Raw genomic sequence first — 27,741 nt, 5'->3', positions numbered from 1 at the left:
GGCTCCTATCATAGTCAGGAAGGAGCTCCAAGAAGGGCCTCTACTTGCACTGCAGCCCAAGACTCAGTTTCTCCTCTCCTGATGTACCCACCCCGGCCATGCTTCCCCCTGCCTGGACCAGACCTGAGGCAAGGGCCCTGCACCTGCCCGCCAAAGGCCTGGGCTAGAGTTGGCAGGGCCACTCCAGAGGATGGAGGCTCCCTCCCTGCCGCCCCTCCTCCGTCTGTCCATGCATCCATCCATCCATCCATCCATCCATCCTTCCCAGAGGGCAGGAATCAGTATTTGATAAGAATTTAATAAGATAAGATGCCTGGATTTTTAGCATGAAGAGAAGTTTTGTGAGAAGTTGTCTGGGACCACATTGCCAAAGGCAGGAGGGAGCCATTGAAGGTTCTTGAGTAAGAAGAGGATGTGGCCCAATTTCTGTTGCAGAACAATCACTGTGCTGTGTGGAGAGGGAGGCTGGGAGCAAGGAGCAGAGCAAGGAGGCTGTTGTGATGGGGCCAGAGCATCCTCTGTGAGGAAGGTTTAGAAGGCAGAGAAAGGAGGGTTCCTGTGCTCTAGGTCGGCTTATGTCCCATGCCAGGCTCTTTGCTGCCTCGGTGCCTTTACACGTGCTGCTTCCTGCCTGGAACACTTCCCCTCCTATCGCAAGGCTCCTTCTCCTCCTTCTGGTCTCAGCCTCAGAGGTGCCTTCCCTGACCTATCTCAACAGCCCCCCTCCTGTTACTCTCTATGAGAGCACATCCTTCTCCTTCACGTGTCACAATGTATGATCATATATTAGCTTTTCCCTTTTTGAGGACAGGGACCATATCTGCTTTATTCACCGGTGTTTTACCCACTGCCTAGCTGTGTGCCGGGCATAAAGCGGGCAATCAATGAATACTTATTGAATGAATGTATTATTTAATCAGTTAATGACATTGGCTACACAATAGTCATAGTTATGTAGATATGAGATTATCACACCTGAATAAGCTTTCTACATACTGATCCTCACAGCATCTGCCAAGAAAATGAGAATAGGAATCATTATTCCAGCGTAGCCTAGGTGGAAACGGATACCCTGAGCTGTGTCTTGTCCATGATCTGGCTGGCAGCAGGGCTCGGGCGAGGGGCTCGAATGCACATCCCAGACTCTGTCTGCCACATCATTGCATCCCTTCTTCAGGCCCAGAGGACACGGCCACCTTGAGGACTGACCCTGCCGCCCAACCAGGCCAGTCCAGACTGCCAGACTGATCAGAATGAACATCTCTTGCCCTCATAGTAATTATTTGTACCTTCCTTCAGCATCACAGCCTACCTCGTGTCTAAGGGAGACAAGTCTGTCTTGAACAGCATGTGTAAAGGTACTGAGGCAGCAAAGAGCTTGGAATGTTCAAGGAACTAGTAGGAGAACAGACTGGCTGGAGTGAGGGCAGGAAGGAGGTTCTTATTCACTTCTGGGTCCTCATGGAAGCACAGAGCACTCATTAACGGCTCATGACATTAGTAGGGCCCCTGGCCTGTTCGCTTTCCCTTTGTTGGACAGGGAGCTCTAACCCTCTCTCTCCTCTGCTCTGACCCCAGCGCCTACACAGAGCCCTATAAGGTCTGTCCCATCTCGGCAGTGGCCCCCAAGGAGGACCTCACGTCGGATGAAGAGCGGGGAAGCTCGGAGGAGGAGGACAGTGCTCCAAGAGACCCCAGCCTCACCCACAAGGTAGGGCTCCCCACCCCAGGCCGGGGGCCGGTGGGAGGTGGGCGTCAGAGATGTGAAAGTGGAGAGAGGGTCCACTCCTTCCCTTCTCCGTGCGGAGGGAGCTGTTTTCAAACAGCTGACGCCAAGGTGGATGCAGAGGCTGAGTCACAGGGCGGCTGGGGCTGCGGCCTGAAGGCACGTGGCAGACACGGGGGCGCTGATGCTGCGGGGGTGACTGCTGACATCCTCCTGGGTCCCAGGAAGCCTGGGGATGAAGCGGAATAGAGCCGCCTGATTTGAATCCAAACAGGGCTAGATTCCAATGACCTTGGTCCCCTGGGCAGCCTCAGTTACCTCGTCTGTGAAGTGGGAATTGTGAGGGTAAGATGAGTTAAAAGGGTTATAAGCAAGTTCCGTGAAGTGAAAACTTCAGAATGAGAGCTGGTGTCCCCGTTCCCTGCAGTGATGCTGAGGGGGCGGGGCTCAGAGAAGGGCTGTTACTTCTCTGGAGGCAGATGGCGAGTTGCGGCCCAAGTCACAGTGGAGGCCCAGACCTTCGCACTGGGTGTCGGGCATTGGGTGTGACGTGGTTACCTCTGCTCGGCCGATCTCGTCCTTCCCTACCCCTTCCAGGAGGCACGGGCTGTCTCCCGTGTTTCCCGTTTGCAGAAACTGTCAGAGCGGAAGAACTTGCCCAGTGCCACATGGCTGTTACTAGTGTCACCCAGGAGACAACACAAGGTGCTGGGGGCCAGGAATTCAGACCAGGAGGACACCCCAGCTGCACGGAAGGTTGAGGCCAGCCTGAAGTTCTCCCCCTCCCCCATCTCGCGGGCCCGCTCCCGTCTGCCATCTGCCAGGGAGGGGCCGGGGTGGCAGAGGAAGTGCCCTTGGGCCCCTGTTCCTGGCTGTCTCCCACTCTGGGCATCTTCCCCTCCCAGCTTAGGTGAGGTGGGCCCCTCTGATTACAGACTCTTCCTGTGGGAGCACTGGTACAGGTGCCTGGCCCCTACCAAGCATTTTATAAATGGGCGTGTCTTTGATTTCGTTTCGTACACTCGATTTCTTTTAAAAATTCACTCTCCTGTCTGCCCATATACACAGTGCTGTGGGAGCGGTGAAGGGGGCTTTCCCACCGGCTCGTCTGCACCCGCTTCCCCTTCCCTCTCTAGATGGCGAGCTGTCTGCTGGGCACTCCCAGCTTCCTCGTCTGCTCTTTCACTCCTTACAAACACTTTGAAGCCGGTACCGTTGTCTTGTTTTGCAGTCGAGGACACAGAGGTTCAGAGAGGTTAAGTAACTTGCCCAAGGCCACACTGCTAGTGGTTGAAGGGGTTGGACTTGAAAACGGGTCTGACTCCAAACCCAGTCTTGTTTGTTTGTTTTTCCACTGCAGTCCCGGTAGCCTCCTCTTATCTCTCCACTTCCTCCCCTCACCCAAGAAGAAGCTATTGGCTCCTGGAGTGGGGAGAGGGTGACAAGGGAGGCAAGCTTTCAGTGAGTGGTGCCCATTTAGAGATGATTTTGGCTTTTCTGGGCATCCCTGGGGTCATGGAGCCTGGGAGCAGAAAGACATAGCTGTCATCGGGGATTTGGTCCTTTCTCTGAAGCTGGGAGCTGGGGCTGGATCCCAGGCCCAGAAGAGTTGAAGGGCTGAGAGGGCAGTGGGGCCCATGTGCAACTTTCTGTACCTCGTGATGATTTCCGACCAGTCACTGATTTCTCTGTTAAACCTTCCTCTGGGACCACCTGCATCTCCCTCTCCAGCTGTGTTACCACTGGCTGGTCACTTCCCATCCTGAGAAGGACGGTCCTGTCATCCTGAGAGCACAGAGGGAGAAGTGTGGGTCCAGACTCCTCACGGCAGGTCAGTCCAGTCTCGGGAGCCCAGCCTCTTCAGCTGCCGAGCGGACTGACTGCCACCCCCGACCCCCCACCATGCTCTCTTCCTCCTTAAGAGGCCTTCATGATGTAGCAGAGGTAAAATGGCCTTTAGCAATCAGGTTCCCTTTGCCCGAGGTGTGCTGTGCTAGATGGTCCTCATCATGTATGAAGTCATCACGGGGCAGGATTCCGTGCCCTGGGACACTCATTCCTGGTCCTTGTGCCCTTATGGACGTAACCGGTATGCAGTTTGGTGTGTATCCTTCTAGAACTTTTTCCCTGTATTCACCTACATATATCATCATTATGCGTGGAAAATGGATGGTATTGTTTGTGGAGTTCTGATTTTTTTTTTTTCCGTAAACCACATCAAACTATAAGAAACGGGGGTGGAGGGGTAACTCGGCCGGGTTCATTCACTAGTATCTTAGAGATCTTCCCACATCGGTACAGGGAGCTCTAACTTAATATTTTCCTGCCCTATAGTATTCCAGTGTCTGGATGTGCTGTCATTTACTTTGCCCTCCCCCTGCTGAGGGACGTTTACAATGTCTCTTTTTTCTGCTCAGTGGACAGCACTGCAGGGCACCTGTTCATACCCCTCCTTACACACACGTTTTTGCAGAGGGTGGATCCCAGGAGGGGATCCGAGGACACTTGCAGTTTCGATCAGTCTTCATACCTGCTGCTAAATCCCCTGCCCCAGTCTGTTACAGACACTCCCTGGCAGCCCTCAGGGTGGAAGGGCTCCCAGATCGCTGGGAGCTTTCCGGACTGAGCAATCTTTCCTGGCTCCTTTCTGCTGCAGACGGTTTGGTGGGGCAGGGGTGGGGAGGAGGGGCATTTGCTTCTTATTCTTTTGCCTTCCATTCTCTCCGAAAATTCTGTTTCTCAAAAGGCAGACCTCGCCTCCGTCTTGTCCTGGGGGAAGTGGGACCCAGATTACCATCTCCAACCGTCTCAAAGGGGCAGACCTGGACCAAGTGTGCGTGATCATAGAATTGCCTCCCCGGGGCCTTGGGAGGCGTGTTTGGGGGTGTAGTGGTGAGCCCCACCCTTCTTTCAGTGTGATATGGTTTATGTAACAATAAATTAAAAGTGCTGAGCCCCACCCTTCCCAGATGTTTTGGGGTGACCGAGTCAGGAGGGGAGAGGATTTTGGAGCAGGACAGGATGCTGGGCCCAGCTGGTCCACCCACCTGTCTGACCTCTCTCTCTCCCACTCGCAGACGTACAAAGGGTGTGGGTTGAAGGAAAGAGGGGGCAAAAAAGGAGAATCAAGAGGGACCTAAAGATAGATCTAGCAATGAAAGGAGACATTCAAAGGCGGGCTGGCGAGTTGCCCCTCCCTGACAATGCGCCCGGTTTTCAGGCTGATGGCGACTTTTCAGGCGAGATACCAGCTCCCCTGAGACCAGCCCAGGAGTTGGCAGCCCCTCCTGGCTACCTCCTCCCTGGCCGGGCTCCCGCTGTCACCATGGACGTTGTTTCCTGGCCGGGTCCACCCCTGAGCCCAGCCCTGTCCCCTGGAGCAGACCCATCCTGCCTTCACGCCCTCCCTGGTCCCCGCCCACTCAGGACGTCCCCTCCCTGGCTGCACCCAAGGTCCTGGCGGCCTGGCCCGGGCCTCCTTGCTGACCTCGTGACCCTAGCCTTGCACCTGTGGCCTTGCCTGACCATCTGCCTGGGTTAAAGGATCTGCGCGGGGAATTCCCTGGCGGTCCACTCGTTAGGACTCTGTGCTTTCACTGCCGAGGGTGAAAGTTCCCTCCCTGGTCAGGGAACTGAGATTCCACCAGCTGTGTGGCACAGCCAAAAACCAAACCAAACCAAAAACAAGGATCCACTTGAACCCTGGTCATTTCCACTGGGCGAGTCTCCAGCCTGTGTTAAATGTCACACTGTGCCTTCTCCATGCTGGAGACCCTGAACCCCCGTTCCGGCTGCGCGTTGGCTCCACTGCAGACACGCGCTCCTCTGGGCCCCGGGGAGGCCATTCCAAACCTGCTGCAGCTTCCTCTCCTGCAGCCTGTTCTCCTTCCCAGAAAACACTCTCCTGTCGATGTGAACTCCCCCCCATCTGCACCTCTTCTCTCTGTGTCCTCACCCAGTTTCACCCGTCCCTCCTCTTCTTCAACAGAATTTTATTTATTTACTGAGTACTTACTGAGCGCCTACTATGTGCCAGGCACCCTTCTAAGGGCTGAAGATACAGCAGCCACAAGTCAAGACTCTGCTAGAGTCTACATTCTAGAAGGGGATGAACAATCATCCAGAAAACTCCCAAGGTGGGTTTAGGTGGTGAAAGTGCTATAAACAACGAACAAACAAAGCAGACCAAGGTGGCGGAGGACAGAGCACTGGGGGTGAGGAGAGGGAGGAAACTTAGACAGGGAGGCTGGAGAATGCTGGGGTTTTTTTTTTTTTCCATTTTTAAAAATTTTGTGAAATTACACATAACATAAAATCTTCCATCTTGACCTTTTTTTTTTTTTTTTTTGGCGATACGCAGGCCTCTCACTGTTGTGGCCTCTTCCGTTGCGGAGCCAGGCTCCGGACACGCAGGCTCAGCAGCCATGGCTCACGGGCCCAGCCGCTCCGCGGCATGTGGGATCTTCCTGGACCGGGGCACGAACCTGTGTCCCCTGCATTGGCAGGCGGACTCTCAACCACTGCGCCACCAGGGAAGCCCCATCTTGACCATTTTTAAGTATGTGGCCTTAAGAACATTCAGTGGCCTTAAGAACATTCACGTTGGGACTTCCCTGGTAGTGCAGTGGTTAAGAATCTGCCTGCCAATGCAGGGGATGTGGGTTCGATCCCTGGTCCAGGAAGATCTCACATGCCATGGAGCAACTAAGCCCATGTCCCACAAGTACTGAGCCCGCGTGCCACAACTGCTGAAGCCCTTGCGCCTAGAGCCCGTGCTCCGCAACAAGAGAAGCCACCGCAATGAGAAGCCCGCACGCTACAAAGGAGAGTAGCCCCCGCTCGTTGCAACTAGAGAAAGCCCGCGCACAGCAACGAAGACCCAACAGATCCAAATAAATAAATAAATAAATAAATTGAAAAAAATGAGAGAGAAAACAGTAAACTTACATTAAAAAAAAGAAAAACAAAACGTTCACCTTATTGTGCAACCATCCTCACCACCCATCTCCAGAACTTTTTCATCTTCCCAAACTGAAGCTCAGTATCCCTTAGACAGCAACTCCCCACCACAGTCCTCCTGGCACCCACCGCTCTGCTCTCTGCTTCGGTGATTTTGACTGCTCTCATGCGTGGAATCGTACAGTATTTGTCTTTTTGTGTCTGGCTTATTTCACTTAGCAGAACGTCCTCAAGGTTCACCCATGTTGTTCCAGGTGTCAGGATTTCCTTCCTTTTTAAAGCTGAATAATATTCCATTATGTGTACGTATCACGTGTTGTTGCGTCGATGGATGCTTGGGTTGCCTCCACTTTTCCACTGTTATGAATCAGGCTGCTGTGAACATGGGTGTACAGATATCTCTTTAAGACATTGCTTTCAATTCTTTTGTCTATGTACACAGTAGTAGAATTGCTAGATCACATAGTCAATCTATTTTTAATTTGGGGGTGGAACTGCCATACTATTTTACAGCTGCCCCATTTGACTTTCCCTCCAGAGATGCAGGTGGGTTCCAGTTTCCCAGAGAAGGCCTTTGTGATAAGGAGGCACCCTTCGAGCAGGGAGCTGAACGTTGTGAGGGAGGAGGAAACGGGAAGGTCTAGGGACAGAGCATTCCGGGCCAGGAGCAGCAGCGCAGAGGCGGGGCGGGTGGTGGGAATGAGCCTGTACAGCCGAGGTCAGCGTTGGGGGAGCAGAGGAGAAGGGGGTGGGCTGGACGGGTTCTGCAGGACTTGGCTCCGCCCACAGACATGTTCCTCCCTGCTGTCCTGCCCCCCTTGCTGCAGTCATTCGCCCTGCACACTGTCCACCTCAGATCCCAAGCCCACGCTCTGGTGGTCTCCCTTCCCGGGGAGCTGCCTCGGCTTCTCTGGCTCCGTTCTCTCCTTGTTCTCTCCCTACTCCCCTGACCATCCTCTCTGCCCACGCCTCCATGTGAGGCATTGACGTCCCAGGGCCTGGGTTCCTCCAGCCCCGCTATCCTCCTGTGTCCTCTGCTTAGGCAGCCCCTTCCGGGCCAGCGGCCAGCCCTTCTCAGGTGTGTTCCCAGAGCCGACCTTCTGCCCCACCCCTCCCTGCGACCCTGCACTCCATCTACGAACTGCTTTTTGGGGCCCTTCTTGGAAGCCCTGCAGACACCTCAAACTCAACACATCCCAAGTTGAACTCGCCATTTTCCCATGCTCCCCACCACCCGCCCGCCTGCTTCTCCACTTGAGTTTGCTATTCTGGCGGTTGGCACCAGATTTGAAAGATTTTAAATCCCTGGCATTTCATCTTCTGTTGCCATGTCTTAATTATGGATCAAATGAAATTCAGCCTTGAAGGCTACAGAACGAATCAGTCTGTTCTGTAAACCCACCCCAGGGCCTTTGCACTTGCACTTGCTTCCACTCTAGATGCTCTTCCTGCCCTTTGCACTGCTGGCTGCAGGTCTCAGATGAGATGTCACCTCCTCAAAGAGGCCTCCCCTGCTCACCCTGCTCATTCCTGTCATTTCCTTTCTCATGCTTATCCCAAGCTGTGATTATGTTCTTTATTTTTCTGCTTACTTGCATATTGTTTGCCTTCCCCTTTCAGAGTAGCTCCAGGAAGGCAGAGACCATGATTGTCCTATTCACAGTTACGTCCCTGCTGCCTGGCACATAAAATAGTACTGAGTAAATATCCTCCAAAAAACGAATAAGTAAGTGAATGCATTTAGACTCAGTTCCTGCGTTTAAGTAAGGAAAACAAACTTCGATGAACGACAGTTTAATAAACAAAAACACTCGTTTGGTCCTGTACCGTTTACAGTGCACAGCGAGGGACGGAGTGGGGAACCAAGCCTGCCTGTCACCAGCCCCACAGCAGCCACGCAGAGGGCACAGCAGTTCAGCAGAGTAACGCAGAGACATTTTCAGGCAGTGTTGAGTGGAGGAGGACGAGGGTGCAGACTCTCAGAACCCAAAGGGGAAGGGAGAAAACTGGAGCTCAGAGGTCCGGGAGGCATCTTGGGTACCCGCCTGTCTCACACCCCTTGTTCAGGGCCCTGGAGGGCTTGAGGCTGTCAGGAGCCAAGAAGCTGGGGATGGGGGCCGTTGGGATACCCTGGTCCCGTGAGAGCTTATTCTGTGGCTGGTTTTCCTCTCTGCCAAGTCTCAGATGTGCCCCCCCTTTTTTAAAAAAATTAATTAATTTATTTATTTTTGGCTGTGTTGGGTCTTCATTTCTGTGCGAGGGCTTTCTCTAGTTGCGGCAAGCGGAGGCCACTCTTCATCGCGGTGCGCGGGCCTCCCACTATCGCGGCCTCTCTTGTTGCAGAGCACAGGCTCCAGACGCGCAGGCTTCAGTAATTGTGGCGCACGGGCCTAGTTGCTCCGCGGCATATGGGATCTTTCCGGACCAGGGCTCAAACCCGTGTCCCGTGCATCGGCAGGCAGATTCTCAACCACTGCTCCACCAGGGAAGCCCTCAAACGTGCCCCTTTGACCAGTTTAGAATTCGGGCCACAGGGTCACACTCGCCCTCACTTTCTCCTTCCCAGCTTCGTGATAGTCGCTCTCTGTGCCTGGTCTACAGCCCTGCTGCTGAGAGTTGGACATGTGGACCAGCAGCACCCCAGGCCCCCCTACATTTGTCCAGTCAGGATCTGCATGTTTACAGGATCCCCCCACGGTGGCTCATATGCTCACTCAGGTTTGAACTCTGGTCTGTATGTCAGCCGTCCAGTCTGTATGGAGCACCCACAGCGCCCCCAGCTCTCTGGGGTGCCTGACCGTGGGGACTTACTGTCAGGCTGGAGACTGAGAAAGCTCCTTATGTGATAATCTCTAAACTTTACATTTTATACACTTTTATGAGGGTTACGTCTGACAGTTTTTTACAAGACAAAGGCTGCTCGTGAGATGGAACAATTATGGGGCAGCCATGGCGGCCTCAGCTTTGTGACCTAAACCCTGAGCAGTGTGACTATCCCAAGTCTTAAAAGTCAGGACAACCAGGGAGGTTTCCAGGAGGAGGTGAGGCATAAGTGCTCTGTGAAGGAGAGTAGGATGAGGCTAAGTAGAAAGGAGAGAGAGGGTACGTGGGAGGCCAAAGCAGGCAGCATGAAGGCATGCAGCCGCGTCACCGACTGGCTTCTTGACTTGTGGCTGGTCCTTTCCCGAACTGAAGTGAGATGCTGAGGACAGGAAGCCTGTGTCTCGTACGAGCCGTGTGCTGGCCTGTTCAGTGAGAGCTGGCCTGGTCACAGTTACCACCACACTCAGGCTCCTATAAGCTGAGAGAGCTGACAGAGGCATTTAGAGGTCACTTCATTTTATTTTTTTATTGTGGTAAGAACACTTAACATGAAATCTACCCTCTCAATGTCCATCGAGGGATGGATGGATAAACAAAGTGTGGTCTCCACATACAATGGAATGTTATTCAGCCTTTAAAAGGAAGGAAATCCTGTCACGTGGTACAACATGGACAGACCTGGAGGACATGGTGCTCAGTGAAGCAAGGGAGTCACAGAAAGCCAAATACTGCCTGATGCCACTTACAGGAGAGATCTAAGACAGTCAGAGTCATAGAAGCAGAGAGTAGCATGGTGGTTGCCAGGGGCCGGGGGCAGAGGGAATTGGGTGTGGAGTCTGTGATGCACAAGATCCCTTCGTCTCACGGGAGGGAAGACTGCAGCTCCTGGAGAGGCCGCTGCTCGCTTGTGGCTGTTTGGCACGTTGGCGGCAGAGTCAGGAGTAGGCGCCAGGTCTCCTGATGCCTCATGCGGGGTGTTCCAAGATAGCGTGCTGTCCTCTATTACAAACTGCATCCGGAACCAAAGATTCTTTGCAACTGAAAGTTTTCTAGAGTATCTGGGCCAAACCCAGATTCACACCAGCCTGTGCTCAGGAACTAGAATAAGGCTGGATGTCAGCAGGAAGCGAAGCCTACCACTTGGTCCTGGGGGAGGAGGGGAGGAGGGGCTGTGTTTGGTCCCTCCTTCTTCCCCCCTTGTCCTGCAGGTGTTGCCTCTCCTTTGCCCTCCTCATCCCTCCTCTGCCACCTGTGGGAACAGAGGCAACAGCTGGGATGAAAGATGAGCCGTCTCTCCCTGAGCGCCTGTCTGAATTTTCGGGTGGCCGCTGAAGGCTGTGCTGCGAGCCCCGGTCTGCATTCCAAGGGGGAGGTGGCCACTGTCAGTGCAGGTGGTGCCCCGAGGGGCCTTGGAGACAAGCGTTCTCCTGGGGTCCCTGCCACCCCGTGAGTGTGGCTCTCTGAGCACGTTCCCTGCTCCAGCTGTGGCCTCGGGAGATCCCAGGAAGGCCCCTCGCTGGGACCCTCAAAGTAGCAAGGGCTCATTAGGAGTATTTCCCCAGGGCTTGAAGCAGCCCTGGACGGCAGCCCCTTCCCTCTTTGCGGATGTGCCCGTCCGCCCCGCCCACGGGATGTGCGGCTGGCAGACGTGGAGCATCGGGGGCCTGCCTTGGCGCTCTGCCTCACTGGGGTGAAGCGTGTAACCTAGAGACACTTATTCGATCACAGGGAAGTTCTGGACACAGGCATCTGTGTGAGCCAAAAAGCCCCGAGGAATGCAGGTACGTGCCTGGAAAGGGTCTTTAGGTGGAGTCACAGGTGCAGGGTAGGACTTATTTGTGCCTCAGTTTCCCCATCTGTGAAATGGAGGTAATAATAATAGTTCCTCGTAGTTTTTTGGGAAGATTCAGTGAGGTAATTCATGTAAAAAGCTCAGAGCCATGTTTAGCACATACTAAGTGGTCAAGAAACACTAGCTGTTATATTATTAAGTACATATTGTTATTATCCCTCTTTTACCGATGGGGCCCAGAGAAGAGAAGTAACTTGTCCAAGGGCATAGGTTTAGGAAGCGCTGAAGCCCAAGACTTGAGCCCAGGTTTTCTGACCCCAGAGCGCAGGTCTCAGCATCAAGCTGAACGACAAGTTCTTTCTGTAAGTCCTGGAGAGCCACTTGGGACTGCAAGTGACAGCAGGAGGCAGTTCCCACAACCTTGTGTGGATTGGAGTAGGTCCAAGGCTGCAGCTCTCGTGAGCTAAGAGGGGAGTTCAGCTGAGGGTGGAGGGGAGCTCGGGAGCTTAGGTCCCCACCACCTCAGAGCAAGGCAGTTCTGAGCGGGGACAAGGCCCAGGTGGGTGGAGCAGACATACAAGTAGGTGAAAGTCATCTGAGAGGGAAGGGAGTCTCAAGGAGGTGAGAGGCTGAGGGTTACGGAGTGGAGGGTGGAGTTCCCAGGTGACCACAGGCCGGGGTACAGGTGTGAACTAGGGAGGGGGCACTGAGCCAGGCACCAAGACGTCAGGACATGGGGCTTGGCCCGGAGCTGGCAGAGATGAGGGTGAAAGGAAAGAGGCAGCTGTTTAAAGGCAGAGCAGGTATCAACCCAGGAGGCCTGCAAGCAGGGAGAGAGGTGACAAAACAGGAGCTTTGGAGGTGGTTTCTTCCTCTTCTGCAGGACAGGACGCTGTGGAGAGATGGTGTGACCCCTGGGAATACATAGGGCCATGCTGAGGGCCAGGCCATACAGCCTGGGGCTCATTACCCTACTTCTCACAATAACCGTAACGGTGATTGTTACTATAATACAGTGGCAGTGATGCCTCCTCTTCGGATCTTCACTGAGAATGAAGAGCTTTTCCGTCCACAATCCTACATAATCAGAGTGACAGCCTCTAAAACAGTGGTTCTCAAAACCTTTTGGTCTGAGACCCCTCTAACCTCATAAAAATGATTGAAGACCCCTAAGAGTTTTTATTTCTATAAGTTATATCTATCCATAGTTACCACGTGAGAAAGTAACGCTGAGAAAAACTTAAAACATCTATCTTTTAATTCATTTAAAAATAACAATAGACCATTTTATGTTAACATAGATAGCACTTATTATGAAAAATAGTTGTTTTGCAAAATATTTAGCGACAAGAGTGACCAGGTTTCACATTTTTGCGAACAGTGTTAACTTCCGGCTTCATAGGGGACGCCTGGATTCTTCTCGGGTTCCGTCTGTTGAAAATGCTGTTTTGGTCAAGTTTAGTGAAAATCCAGGCTCACACAGATAACGTAGTTGGGAAGGGGAGGCAGAACCCTGGGGCTTCTCAGAGCAGACTTGGGGAACCGCTGTTCTAGAAGGGGCCTAGGAACCCCCGTCTTATAGCTGGAGAAACTGAGTCCCAGGCAGAGGACCAGGACTCCCAACTCTTTCTGGGGTCTGTTCAGCCAGGGGGGTCCCTAAGGGAGGACTGTTCCTCCCGCCCTGCGCTGCTCCCAGAGTAGCCAGCACTGAGCCGGCAGGTTTGCCTGGGGCCTGGGGAGGAAGTGCGGCTGGGCGGCCCAGGGGAACAGGGGAGATAAGCCGCTTGGGCTTGGACCTCGGACAGAAGGGCGGCTACCTGATGTAACCCTCACAGCGCCAGCCTGAGAAATGCGATAGCACGGGCCCAGCCCCCACACGCCAGGGAGGAACCCTGTTCCCAGAAGTCTGTCCCTGGACACTGCCGTCAACCGCGGAGTTCATTTCCTGGTTAAACAAACATCTATATTAAATGGCCCGGCTGGGCAACGCCCAGGAGCAGCTTCTGAGGAGAGCCCCAGGCACATGGCCCGCCAGGCCTTCTTCTCTGGCTGGCGAAGACACATCCATCATCAGCAGAGTCACTAAAGCGGGACAGCCTGTGCATCCTGCCCAGAGTCTGCCCGTCTGGCTGGAGGGCCTGGGAGGGACGTGCAGAGTGGCCCGTGCACAGAAGTCCCTCCCGACAGCTTCAAGGTTGTGACAGTGGTAATGAGGACAACTCCAGAAGTTCGGAGGGGTGGGGCGGGGACACTCCATCCATCGTCTCATCATCTGGTCCTTGCAGTGGGGGAACACTGACCCCCATCTTCCCGATGAGAAGACAGGCGTCAGAGGAGGGCTTGCACTCAGTCAGATAGGTGCTCGTGGCCTGACTGGGGTGTGGATCCGGGCGTCCTCGCTTCCGGCACCGCTCCCGTTGCTGTGTGCCATGGTGGGTGCTGCTCTGCGGGCTGGGAATCAGAAAGGGCTGTGGCGGGAGGACTAGCCTGGGTGCCCTGGAGTGCTGGACTCCTGCTGCCTCCTTCACAGTGAAGGTGAAAAGCAGTAGGTGTCTCCCAGCTTGAAAGCCCACCTCCTCCAATGAGCAGAGACACGATTTACTGAGCACTTGCCGAGTGCCAGGCACGCTGCCAAGTGCTTCAAGGTTGGAGCTGACGACCTGGCTTTGAATCTTGGCTCTGCCACTTACCAGCAGTGACTCTGGGCAAAGGGTAGGACTTACTTGTTGCTCAGTTTCCTCATCTGTAAAATGGAGATCATAATAATAGCATCTACCTCCTAGGTTGTTGGGAAAATTCAGTGAGATAATACATGTGAGAATCCTAGAGCCATACTTAGCACAAACTAAGTGTTCAATAAATGCTAGCTCGTATATTATTAGGTAGGTATTATTATTATTATCATCATCATCCATGTTTTACAGAGGGAGCTCAGAAGAGAAATAACTTGTCCAAGGGCATAAGCGTAGGAAGGGGTGGAGCCCAGGACTTGAACCCAGGCCTTCCGACCCCAGAGCACAGGTCTCAGCATCAAGCTGGATGACAAACGAGATTTGACTCACAGGCCCCTGGAAGATTGGACGTCATCTTGATTCTCGTCTTCATCTTATAGGGCCAATCTCCTGACCCCGGTCCTTTCTCTACAAAGTAATTCTCTTTACGGGAGCTTGACCACAGGGTTTTCTTAACTGTTGAGGCCTGTCCTGGCAGAATACGTTTCCGTTGTGAGGGTTTTCTTTACGAAGTCTTTTTGCGTGTGGTACTCTGCAGGAGCCCCTGCTTGGGAAGTGAGCTGCTCTTGCCTGCAGAGCCCCACGCTAGCCCTGTGGATGCACAAGGCAGACCGGGAGTCATGATGCGGTACCCGTGGCAGGGCGAGAGGCCAGGTGAGGCTGAAGGCCTCTGCAGGCCTCACAAGTTTCCCTCCTGCTCTGTGGATGGTGTAACAGCATCACCCACCACAGAGGCGGCAGTGAGAGGCAGGAGGAAGACTGACCGTAGGCCCAAGTTTTGCTGAATTTGGGTGGCCTTGGAGAGACTGAAATCTCCAAAACACTGTGCTCTTAGCCAAGAAGCTATTAGGGACACACCAGCTAGGGAAGGGAACTCGTTTATTGAGCACCTACTATGTGCTGGGCACTGTATCTCAATTCCATCCGTTTATTCAAACGTTTCTTGAACATCTCCCGTGTACAAGGGTAACATTAGGTAGTGTGACTGCTATAAAGAAAAGTACAGCAAGAAACAGGGTTCGAGCAGAGGTTCTCATCCAAGGTGAGCTCTTGCCCCCCAGGGGACATTTGGCAATGTCTGGAGACACATTCAGTTGTCACAACTTGGAGTGGGGCTACAGCTGTCATCCAGCGGGTAGAGGCCATAGATGCTGTTAACAGTCGTGCAGCACGTGGGACAGCCCTTGCAGCAAAAGCTGTGTGGCCCAAAATGTCAGTGGTGCCAAGGCTGAGAACCCCGGAGTAAGACTGACTCTGGGAGTTCTCTGGGTCGGGTGGTCATGGATGGCCACATTGAGGATGTGACTTTTGAGCAGAGACCTGAAAAAGTCAGAAAGTAAGAATGAGAAGAAGGGGCTTCCCTGCTGGCGCAGTGGTTGAGAGTCCGCATGCGGATGCAGGGGACGTGGGTTCGTGCCCCGGTCCGGGAAGATCCCACATGCCGCGGAGCAGCTGGACCCGTGAGCCATGGCCGCTGAGCCTGCACGTCCGGAGCCTGTGCTCCGCAACGGGAGAGGCCACAAGAGTGAGAGGCCCGCATGCCGCAAAAAAAAAAAAAAAAAAAAAAAAGAATGAGAAGAAGATCTGGGCAAGAGCATCACAGGCAGAGGGAACAGCAAATGCAAAGCCTGAGTTAAGAGTGCATCATCCCAGACAGCAGTGTGTGAGACCGGGTTGGTCATTCTCCATGTATTTCAGGTGAAAAAGCTGAGGCTCAGAGGTCATGGTTTGCCAGCCGTGACACAATCACACGATGCTGGAGCCAGGATTGGTACTTAGGTGGGCTTGATTCCACGGTCCATTTGCTTTCCTCTGCCTCAACTGCTATCAGAGGAGTGGCTCAGCCTCTACTCTGCAGTTGAGGCCTTTCCCTACTTGACCCTGTAAATTATTTGTTCTTATTCCATCCCTGGGCACCTGGTTCTGTTCCTCAGGGTACAAAAAGCACAAGCATAATGATAGCGGTTAGCTGTGTAGTGTTTACTGTGTGCCAGACACTGTTCCAAGTGTGAGATGCAGATATGGATACAGATACAGAGAGGTCTCTATCTGTATATATACACACTCATGTAATCTTCACAATATGCGTGTGTGTGAGATACCATTATACTGCTGTGCCCATTTTACAGGTAAGGAAATTGAGGTACAGAAAGGTTAAGTGACTTGTTTAACTAGTACAAGGGAGAAGCAGGATTTGAGCCCAGACTGCCTGGTTTCCGGAGTCCGTGCTCTTAGCCACAGCCCCATGCAGCTGCTCCCTCAAGAGGCAGTGCGTTTCTGGCCACTGGAGTAGATCATCACATCTCAAGTTTAATAACACACAGGTTCAGCAGAGAACGGCCTTCAGAGGTCACTCTACTCACACCTGGGAAGCTAAGGCCCGACCTCGGAAAGTGACTTATGCAGGGTTGCACGGGAAGGTGGCAGGAGACTGGAAACCAGGAGCCATGCGTCCCGTCAGTGCCCTCTTCTCCGCGGCGGCCACCCCGCCCAGCCTCGCCTGCACAGGCCCAGTGTCTTTCCCCATCTGTCCTGTCACTGCCCCATAGTGTCTCTGCTCTTCCGGATACACCGCGGTGTGTCTGATATCCGGCAGGTTTGGGGCCACAGGGGTTGCTCGTGGCAGAAGGCCCGGGCCTCTGCCTCGGCCCCCACTCATCCTTCCTGTTTATAGACAAAATCTCAGTTATTGTCGAATCTCACAGGTGCGGAGGCTGGGGTTCAGATGGGTTAAATGGCTCACCTTCTGAGGTTAGCCAGGAGAGTCAGTGCTTCCCAAGTGGTATGAACATTCATTCATTCATTCATTCCCTCGTTCATTCTTTCAGTAACAAAAGAGGACAAACCCCAGGCTGGGCACTGTCCTGCAGAGGTGCACTTCCCGGTGCCTGCCTGCAGGGGGAGATGTAATCGGTGTCCTGAGCGGGGGCTGCCCAGAAAGGACACCTAATCCCGCCTGTTCGGGGAGGGGATCAGGAGTGCTCCTCGGAGGAAGTGATAGACATCATGGCTAAGTCTCCAAGGATAACTGGGAGGTGGCCAGGCAGAGAAAGGAAGAGTACACTGAGGTGACAGCATGTAAAACAGCAAGGAGAGCTCGCTTGGCACAGAGAACCGCAGGTTGTTCAAAACCTGCTGGGCTGTGGGCAGAGTCTGCATGGGTATGAGGGCGGCCGAGCATGCAGGCCGCAGCAGGCACTGGGCTGAGCACTAGTTGCTGTTAATGTCCACATTACAGATGAGGCAGCCGGGGTGCAGCGAGGCTGAAGATCACACAGGTAGTGAGTGCCGGGGTGGCCTGAGAAGCCTGTGGAATTCACCTCCGGCAGCGTGATGGTCCTTCTATAAACCTGACTGATGCTTGTGGAGCTGGGATTCCCCTTCTACTGCCCCCATGGGTACCGTCCCTCCTGATGGCTCTGTTTCCTCCCACAGGTGGACGGACAGTCCAGAGCCCACGTCATAGCACAGGAACTGCTGTCTTCAGAGAAAGCGTGAGTCCCCAAGCAGCTGCCTGTGGCCTTGAGCTTGTTAACAGAACATCACCCCTCCCCGGCTTCTACAGAATGAGAATTAATGCACACTCAAACCTCTTTCCCCCTGCAGATACGTGGAGATGCTCCAGCACCTACATCTGGTGAGTTAATCACTTTAATTGTCCAAAACGAATGGCCCTTTTACAAGGCTGTGATATAAGGGGCAGAAAAGCAATGAGGAGACAGAGGTGCTTTCCACAAGCAGAGGCACCTGTTCACCGAAGCTTTTCAGGGAAGTCTGTCTCCTGCTTCGTGTGCTTCAGGGGGCGAAGAGCACACTCTTTCCATGGAGCTACCCTCTGCCTGAGTGGAGGGTACATAGGGGACGTGCTGAGGTTTCTGGAAGGATGTTTGCGGTCTCCTCGACCCTCTCATTGAAGAAGACAGAAGGAGGACAGATGTAGTTCTGGGTCGTAGCTGTGTGTGTGCAAGTTCAGGTGTGTGGGGTGGGGATATGCATGTGCGTGTGTGTGTGTACAGGTGTGTGCGCTCATTGTATGTTTAGGTCTATGTGGAGAAGGTGATGTGTTTGCACAAGGACCAGGCAGCTGGGGTATCAAGAAACTTTCTCAGTCACCTTGGTATTGGGACAATAACACCTGAGCTGGTGGGGTCAGGGGAATCCTCTGGCTTTTCAGAGGAAAAGAGGCCAGACTGGGGACTGCCTGGATTTCTGGCACTGCCACCCTTCACAACCTGCCAGACTGCCTGGAAGGTCTCCCTGTGCAGTCAGTTCAATTCAGTTCAGTGAACGTTTTTTGGACACTTGCTGTGTGACAAGAGCTGGGGATGGAAAGTTGGATCAGACAAGTCCCTTCTGCAGGGGCAATCTGGCCAGCGAAGGAGACAGATTGGTGAATGAGTAATTATCCAGAGCAAAAGGGAGTGACTGACAACCTCAGGGAATCTAGGCAGGCTTCCCGGAGGGGGTGACTTTGGGGCTGAGTCATAAGGAAGGGCAAGGGAAGAGGGTGCAGCAAAGATGTGGGAAGTGAGGGCATCTGTCCCATAAAGGCCCTCGTGAGCTCCCTGCTCGGCTGGGCTCTCTAAGCCATCTGCAGTCTCCTCGTAGGCTGGCACCTGGTCCCGTGCTGCTTTGATTCGTCTTTGTGTCTTTCCAAGAATGTCAGAGCTGGGAATGTCCATCCTGAGCGTTTTGTCGGTGGTGATGCAAAGGCCAGTGCCCCTCGGTGGCTGAGCCAGGAGGAAGCCCCAGGTCTCCTGACTCCTGCTGTGCTGCCGTCCTGTGTTAGTCACGTGTCCCCTCCGCCTTTGGAGCTCTTCGGGGCAGGGGCCTTCCTGCCGGCAGCGGAGCACCAGCACCAAGCCAGGTCTTTGGTCGAATCCTGCTGAGGTCCCTCTCGGTGACATCACCCTGGTGTCGTGTTGCCATGTGAACAGAGGCACCCAGGTCCCCGGGAGAGGGGGGATAGAGCACTGCTCTGGCCCTGCACTCCCAGCCCCTCATTTTTGCCCTTCAGGCTGAGAACTTTGTGTGGGTGATTAAACCCAAAAGCCCTCAGGTGTGAAGCGCAGTGGCCCCAGCACGGCAGGAAGCATCACTCTCCCTTTTGTAATGCTTCTCCCTTGCTTCTGAGCTGGCAGCTTGACAGAGGGGCTGCGCCTTTTTGTTTTATGACTTTGTTAAGAGGGTTCTAACTGGGAAACTTCCATCTCTGTTTGCACTGCTTCCTGCCAGTTGGAAAGATGCTGAAGCCGCTGGTAATCCATAATAATATCCTGAGGAGGGGAAAAAAAGAGCCCATAAAAAAAAAAATCGCAACTCAGAAGCTAGTTGTGGGAAATTGTGGCCTGGAGCTACATTGTGATGTTAGTGCTTATGGGGATAGAAGTGGCAGAAATGCCCCAATGTGACTCCAAGTCCTAGCCAGGGACACTAGTCCAAAGGAGACCACAGACTTTGGGACGTTCTCCACCACTCCCCTCCCTGGGTCTGTGTCTGATTGCTAAGGTTGGCAGGTACTCTCAGAATTTCTCTGTGGAGATCCGCTGCTTTTGAAATTCCAAGGCTGCCCGGTGGTGGGAAGGGTCCAGCTGTGCATTTTAAACCTCCCCAGCTAGAACAGTCCTCGACTCCATCGTGCTTTTGTTGAGAGGGCGACAGAGATGGCCTCTGGCCTTCTGTGTTAGGGATTCAACTTTGTGTTTGTCAAATGGTAGATAGCGCTACCTCAGGGATTCATAAAATTTCTGGTCATCCAGAAGTGCATTCTCATGGTCAAGATCTTGTTTTTCTACAGCCTATTAACTAAGAATGGATTTTACATATTTTAAACACTTGTGAAAAAAAAGGCAAAGAAGAGTATATGACTGAGACCATATGTGGCTCACAAAGCCTGAAATACTTACCATGTCTTTACAGGAAATTTTGCTGACTTCTGGTTTAAAGACTTGCTCTATCCTTCCTTGAACCCAGTCATAAATGTATTCATCCACCTGCCCACCTGTGTGTATGATCAATCTCTCATCCACTCATCTAGCCAGGCTTTCACCCACTCATCTGTCCTTCCATCTGTCCATGCACCTAATGATATGTCCATCCACCCATCCAGCCAGCCAGTCATTCATCAAACTCCCTGTCCACCCATTCATCCATTTGTCTGTTCATCCGTTCATCCATCCATCCATCTATCTATCTGACTTACCCGTTCCTTCTGGACAGAACATCACAGGATGTTTACAACACCGTAGACACTGAGATAGGCCTTGGATCCCCAAAGAGGGAAAAGGCCCCCAACCTGCCCTTGAGTAGGTCTCCTTTTTCTGTTGAGGGAAAGGTTGGAGGTGGGGAGGAGAACTATATATGTGAACAGTTGTGCTACTCTGTGGTAAGTATAATTTGTGCAGAAGTCTGCACGAGCATGGGGGGCAGAGAGGCTTATTCCCCTTTGGGGTATCCAGGAAAGTTGGCAGAAGAGGTGCCACTGACATGGACTTTGAGGGAGCCACCAGGCCAAGGTGGTAGAGGAGGGCAGGTCGTCAGCATAAGAACACTCACAGGCCTAAAGGAACGTGATATGTGTGGAGAACAGGGCACCATCACACGTCGTTAGAACATGGATACGTTTGGAAAGGCAGGTTTCCAAGTGGGTCAAGTGATGGGTCCAAAACCAAGGTTAGGACCAAACTGAGATGTACCTAAAATGCCAAGCTAGAAGCCTCCTGCTTTTCCTTGCATATAATGAGTCATTGGAGATTTTAAACTGGTGTGGCCCCTAGACACCTTTAATTCTCTTGTTTTGTCATCTAAAACAAATCCCTCTCCTAGTGTAACCAAAAGTGCGGTCTGGCTGCTCGCCACTCAAAAGCCAATTAAGAGGCCGTGTTGGTGGAAAGTTTGCTTTATTTTGGATGCTGGCAACTGGGGTGGGCAGTGGCACAGTGCGGACGCCTATCCAAAGGCCGACTCCCCACCACTGACAGTCGGGGGCAAGAGCTTTTATAGACACAGGGAGGGGGCTACATGCAGAAACAGCACAGTCAGCTCTGACAGTCATCTTGAAATTGGTCTTCAGTGGTCTGACCAGCAGCATCTTGATTGTATTAGGTACAGTTAATCTTCAGTTCCAGGTTCGGTTTGTTTCCATCTCTTTGAGGCCAGTTTTCGGAATTGTGGCAGCTTATGTCATGGCTACAGCCTGGTCATGATGTAATTCACTTCTTCCACCTGGTGGGCATTTTAGTATCTATAAGACAGCTCACAGGATATGGCTCAGGATATTATCTATAGCCCTTAAGGAACTAAAGGTCCTTGACTATGTTTAATGACTAAACTATTATTATTTGGTCTCCTTTGACTGTTTTCATTTGTTTCTGCATTTTCTCATTTCTCTGATTAAACTTATTCTTTGGCCAAAATTTTTCCACAGACAAAAGGCAGACTGAGGACGTGGGGTAGGGGGTGGGCAAGGACCATAGGGTCCTGCTCCGTGTCACTAGCAGTTGCAGAAAATTCCTACCGTGGGTCCCTCCTTTGGGCCGAAGCATTGTAGGCCTGTGCATAAGCCAGTCTGCTGACTGGGAGAGGTGACTGTGGAAGCTGTCACCATCTGAGACCCCAGGAGGAGGTTCCTCACCCAAGAGGCCCTATGCGATCTGATCCTCATCCACGTCTGCGCCCTTTCCTCTGACCACTTTCTCCTTCCTGCACCCCAGCCTCACTGGCCTTCTTGTTGTCCTTCAGGTGCTACAAACGCAGTCACATTGCATGGGTTTTGCACTTGTCCTTTCCTCCACTGGCATGTCCTGCCCCTGCTCTTCTCACAGCCAAGTTCTTCCTTCTCATTGTGGTCTCAGTTCAAGTGTCAGTTTCTCAAAGGTGGTGCCCAAAACTTAGTGGCATAAAACAACCATGTTATGATGTTCACAGATTTTCCGGGCCAGGAATTTGGACAGGGCAAGGTGGGGAGAGTGTGTCTGTCCTCCATGATGTCTGGAGAAGACTAAAATCAAGGAGTGACTTGATGACCAGGGGCTGGAATCAACCAGAGGTGCCTTCACACCAGCAGCTGCTGCTCGGTGCTGGCTATTGTCTGGGACCCCAGCTGGGCTGGCAGCCAGAACACTTACTGGTAGTCTCTCTGCCTGGGCAGGTTTTGGCTTCCTCACAGCATGGTGGTTAGATTCCAAGAATGAGTGTCCCAAGAGGGAGCCAGGAGGAAGTACGTGACATTTCTATGATGTAGCCTTGGACAAAGCCAGGTCATAAAAGTAGCACCACTACTACCACACTCTGTTAGTTGAGACAATCACAAAAGTCCACCTTCGCTCAAGGGGAGGGAACATAGTCTTCACCATTCAGTGGGAGGAGTATCATGAATACAGGATGGCTGCTGTATTCTAGCCATCACATCTATGTCCCAGGCAGGAAGAAGGAAATGGGGGGAATCAAAAGGTTATGCTCCTGGCTGAGTTAGTCTACTTGAGACCAATTTCCTGAAAGCCTCGCTGGACAACTTCTGCTTTCATCTCATTTGGCACTCCTAGTTGCAAGGGAAACTGGGTCAACTGGGAGTCATTCGGTCAAAGTTGGGTTCAAGTCAGCAGCTGTATTTCTTGTGTGTTTATTCTGGGGCCCAGTCTGAAGGTACAGCAGGTTCCTCGGGGGAGGCTATTCCCAGAGTGATGGTAGGAGAGCAAGTAGAAACACCAGAGGGCTCCTAAAATTCACGCTCACAACTGGCGCATCGTCGCTTTTTCCCATGTGGCTTTGGACAGAGCAAGTGTCATGGCCGGGCCCAGAGGCAAGGGACAGGGATGTGCTCTCCCCTGCGATGAGGCCGTGACAAGGGTGGGGATGCAGAGAGGGCAGGGAACCGCAGCTCTCCTGTCTTCTGTGCTCCCTCCTGCTTCATTTTCTTTTCTTTACTGCACCTTTTACTATCTGAAATGATCGAATTTATCTGTTTGTTTACTTGTTATATTGTGTTTTTATTTTCATTCACTTTCACATACTTTCTAATTCCCTTTGTGCTTTCTTCTTTGACCCATGGGTTATTTAAAATTATTTAGTGTCCACATATTTGTGAATTTCCCCCGTTTCCTTCTGCTTCTGATTTCTAATTCCGTTGTGGTTGGAGAATGTGCTTTGTGTGGTTTCAGCCCTTTTAAATTTATTGAGACTTGTTTTATGGCCTGACATATAGTATATCCTGGAGAATGTTCCGTGTGTACTTGAAAAGGATGTGTGTGGGGGGTGTTCTGTAGATGTCACTGAGGTCAGGGTGATGGTAGCGCTCTTCAAGTCTGCTGCACCCTGTGATTCTCTGTCTCGTCTTCCGTCCGTCCCGGAGAGTGGGATGTTGAAGTCTCCACCTGTGGGTGTTGAGTCCTCCATGTCTCCCTTCAGTTCTGTCTGCTTCGCTTCGTGCATTTCAGGGCTTTTAGGTGCTTGCTTATTGTCTGCCTCTCTCACTAGACTTGGAGCTGCTTGAGGGCAAAGCTCTTGTCAGATCTCATCCCCAGTGGTTTGTGATGCCTGGGATGCTGTCGGTGCTCAGTAAATGCCTGATGAATAAATGATGGCGGGGTCAGTTCTTACCATTTCTTCAATCCAAATTATTTCCTGAGCAACCTCCTGTGGGGTGGGTACGGGGGACTTATGGAGGAATGACAAGCGGGAGGGCCCTGCCCTCCAGGAACTGACAGTCCAGGAGGGAAGTGGGCATGAAGGAAACAATATTAATACAGTGGTGGGGGGCACCCAAAGGCTGCAGGGGCTCAGGGGAGGTACCCGCCCCAGGCCTCTGGGGGTCCAAGAAGGATTCCCAGAGGAAACGTGTCTAAGCTGAGACTTGAAGGATGGGGATGAGTTAGCTGGGTGGGGAGCAGTGAGGAAGGCTTGCACCTGGCAAAGGGATCAGCATGTACAAAGGCCCAGAGGCCAGCTGGAGAATGGTGTGATTGGGAACGGAAAGAAGTTCAGCCTGGCTGGAGCGTTGTGAGTAAGAGAGCGGTGAGCGCTGAGGCCAGCACAGCCGGGGCAGAGCCCGGAGAGCCCGCGAGGCATGCTTGGGGTTTGGGTTTGATCCGCTGAAGGTCCGTGGGAGGCCGTTGGGTGATTCTAGCAAGAGTGAGAGTGGGCTGCGGTGCTGCAGGCAGATTTGAGGACTGTGTGCCTGGGACTGGTGGGCCGTCGAGTGTGGGAGGGGGAGGGCAGGCTCCAGGCTGACCCCAGATTTCTGGCTTGCTGACTTGCTGACTCACTAAGACAGCAAGTGCTGGAGGGGGTCAGGCTAGGCTTGGGGGCAGATGATGGGTTAAGTCGAGGGAGGGGGTCTTGGGGAAGGACGTGCTAGTGGTCAGCTGGGTGCAGGATGTGCACCAGAAGCGGTCAAGTGTAGAGAAGTTAACTGAAGCTCCAGGAGAGGCTCAGATTTCCCCGAGGGAGGGTGCAGTGTCAGGAGAGGGCTCTCAGGGATCCTGGGAGGAAGGAGGTGCCCTGGAGGGGGGAGCCTGCCGACTGGCAGGCTTTTATGAAGGGGTGAAAGGACTTTGGGAGGGGTATTAGGCAGACATGGTACAGAAGGGCAGGGAGAGGCTCATGGATCCTCCCTATGCCCCTCCCACTGACAGCACCGCCTGCTTTTCTCAGCAGTGGTAACCGCTGGAAAGGGTGTCAGGGGCGTAAGGAGCACCCCAGGACACAGCCCGACTTCTCAGACTGCTCGGAGAAAGAGGAGAGTCATTCAGAAGCCCTTCCTTATCAGCACGTAGGAGTTTAATTTGGCTGTGGCCTCGGTGCTGACATGACTGGGGCAAACAGAGGATCTAGAGGGACTTTTCGGCGACTTTCTGAGTTTATTCATCTAAATTGGTGTGCTGTCAGTTTGGCCCCCCTAGTCCCCTCTTTTCTCACCCAGCCATAGAGCATTTGTTGAGCTCCTATGTGTGCTTAGCAATTTACATACGTTAGCTCATTTAGTTGCATATAGTTTGTGCTCAGTTAATATTTCTCACATGGTTGGATGGATCCAGAACTGAGTCCCAGAGAAGGTGAGTGACTTACCCAAAGTCACACAGCCAGTGAGAAGTGGAGCCAGGGCTGTTTGACTCCAGAGCCCTGAGAAGGGGGAGGAGACAAATAAATGTGGAACAGTCCAGTAAGGTGGCAAGGAGCCTGAGGAGGGAGGAGTCAGTGTGAGTGGGAGGAATGAAGTCAAGGAAGGCTTCCTGGAAGAGGAGGTGTTGAGATGGACATGGATGGACAGGAAGTGGAAACAGGCCTTTTGGCAGGTAGCAGCCACAGAAACAAGTGTACAGATGGGAGGGCTTAGGGAGTGTAGGGTGTACAGGAAGAGTCTGGAGAGCTGGTCTTCAGGCAGAGCCTGAATGCCAGGATGTGTCGTGTTTCAAAAAGGAGACATAGGAATTTGGGAGCCCTGAGGACTCGAGCAGGGCAGATGTAGTGAGGGAGTTGTAGGGAAGGTTGGTCTGGTGGGTTTGGTGGGAGGGGGCGATGCTGGAGGACCACAAGTTTAACCCAGACTAAGCCCCCAGACGGCCTCATGCTGGGGAAGTTGATGTATAGCCAGGAAGATTTGCTGTTTTTCAGGGGCAGGAACGAGGCTGTCTCTTACTTATTTTTGCAGCCCCTGCCCACTAAGAAATACTTTTTAATCAAGTTGGCGGGGGTTGGGGGGTTCTGTTTCTCAGTCTTTGCTGGCAGAGAGCACATTGATCTTTGGGAGAAGCAGAGAGAAGCAGATTTCAGTTGCGTGTGACAAAATGTGCTCGCTTTCCCCCTGAAGTGCCGGGGGGGTTGGTGAGCTCCCCATTTTGGGAGGTACGAATTCGGTGGCTGTTGGGGGCATCTCAGTAGAGGAGTTTCCTGTGCTAGGCGTGTGGCTCTTCCCTCTGTATTTCATTCAGTTCAGGAAAAGAAATTGCTGTGTGACCTTGGAAGGTCTCTTTCTCCTTGATGCCTCACCCTGAGATGGCTGATGGGACTCAGACATTTTTAGCCATGGAAGCTTGTTTTCAAAGGAATTTCACTCAGAATGCCAGTATGAAGAGTGGATGAAAGTGGAGGCACTTTTGTTCAGAGGCAGGTGGAGGCCAAAGTCGGCTCTGACTCCACCTTCCTTGGCCCTGGGTCTCCACGGAGTACAGTGTGAGAAAGACTCATCTACATCAGTGGTTCTCAAAGTGTGGTCCCCGAACCAGCAGCATCAGCATCACCTGGGAACTTGTGGGAGATGCATAGTCTTAGATCCCACCTCAGAACCTCAGATCTGCTAAGTCAGACACTCTGGGGGTGGGGCCTGGCCATCTGTGTTTTCAGAACCCTCCAGGCAGTACTAACATTTGAGACACACAGATAGGTGATCCTGTAAGTTCCCTCCGCACAGGCCCGGCGGCTTTAAAAAACTATGGATGCTGGGGTTCCACCCTCAGAGGTTTGTGTTTAATTGGTCTGGAGTGCAGCCTGGTCATGGAAACCAGTGGAAACGCTCCCCAGGTGATTGCAATTTGCACCTGAAATGGAGAACCTAGTGGGAAAGTAGCAGACGTTTTGCTTTGTTCAGCACAGTTGTGAACAAAGCCCGGTCAATCCAAGGGTGAAACAAAAGTGGGTAGACACAACCTGCTCTCTGCTTAATTGGAGGGAAGATAATAGAAACATGCGGAGCAGGTAAATAGCCTGACAATGCAAAACCTTGTAAAGCCATTACTTTTCAGGCTGGGATACAGGTTACACTGCCCCAGGTATGCAGTAGGTGCCTGGGGCATAGTTGAGGCCACGGGATAAACACGGCACATTTATTAAGAGCCTCCGCTTTGCTCTCGATGTGAAATTTTAAATTAATTAAATTGGGTATATTTTGGAGAATAATGTAAAATATGCATTCATTTTTAAGCTAAAATATGAGACTTCAGAGACATTCTGAGATCGGGGTGGCTCCCTTCAGGCTGTGACCCCGGATTTCTGGAGGCCCTAGGACACTTGAGAGTCCCTTAGACTGATTGCAGAAGTAACCCAGGAAGGCCTCGTGATGGAGGTGGCGTTTGAAAGCAGCTTTGTATAACCGAAACTAACACAGTATTGTGAAGGAATTATACTCCAATAAAGGTCTATTAAAGAAAGAAAGAAAGATGAGCAGGATATGGATCAGATGCTGGAGGCACAGAACAAACACACAGAGGCTGGGAAAGAGGATTCTTATAAAGCAGCAGTTCTCAAAGTGTGGCCCCGGGACCAGCAGCAGCAGCGACATCAGGGAACGTGGAAGAAATGTTAAATGATCCAACCCCTCGCCCGACCTGCTGAATGGAAACTCTGGGGCTGGGGTCCAGCAAGCTGGGTTTGAATAAGCCGGGCAGGAGATTTGGATGCACACTCTGCTTGGAGCCCCACTGGTGTAAAGGAATGAGCGTCAGCTGCAGAAACCAGCGCGGCCAGCTCCTGAAGGGCCGTCAGCGACCGGCCAAGCGGACTGACCTGGCTGTGAGGGCAGGAGAGGCCGCGAGGGGTTTGGAGGAGCGTGAAAGCAGTGGGGAGCTCTTGCGTGTCCTCACTCCCCCAGGGGCCTCAGAGAACTGTTTTGCTTTTTTAAAAAATGTCTTGTAACTTACCTACAGGTAAGTGCACACATCTCAAGGGTGGGGGTCAAATTTTTAATACATGCCTGTGTGTGCACTTGTAACCACCAC

The 27,741-nt window shown here is 52.6% G+C and overlaps 1 protein-coding gene across 3 annotated transcripts in view; it reads left to right on the top strand.

Annotated features, from left to right (window-relative positions):
- The window catches only part of FGD5 (FYVE, RhoGEF and PH domain containing 5), a 123,034-nt gene that overhangs the window by 54,998 nt on the left and 40,295 nt on the right, over window positions 1–27,741 (top strand). For all 3 annotated transcript variants that reach the window (XM_067755565.1, XM_067755566.1, XM_067755564.1), the window contains exons 3-5: window positions 1,579–1,711; window positions 17,468–17,526; window positions 17,639–17,669. In XM_067755565.1, the coding sequence (XP_067611666.1) occupies window positions 1,579–1,711; window positions 17,468–17,526; window positions 17,639–17,669 (223 nt within the window). The remainder of the gene's footprint in view (window positions 1–1,578; window positions 1,712–17,467; window positions 17,527–17,638; window positions 17,670–27,741) is intronic.

This window comes from Pseudorca crassidens, chromosome 10 (assembly GCF_039906515.1).
Source record: "Pseudorca crassidens isolate mPseCra1 chromosome 10, mPseCra1.hap1, whole genome shotgun sequence".
NCBI classification, from domain to species: Eukaryota; Metazoa; Chordata; class Mammalia; order Artiodactyla; family Delphinidae; genus Pseudorca; species Pseudorca crassidens.
The sequence above is the reverse complement of the archived record's forward strand: the minus strand, read 5'-3'. Positions and strand labels throughout refer to the sequence as shown.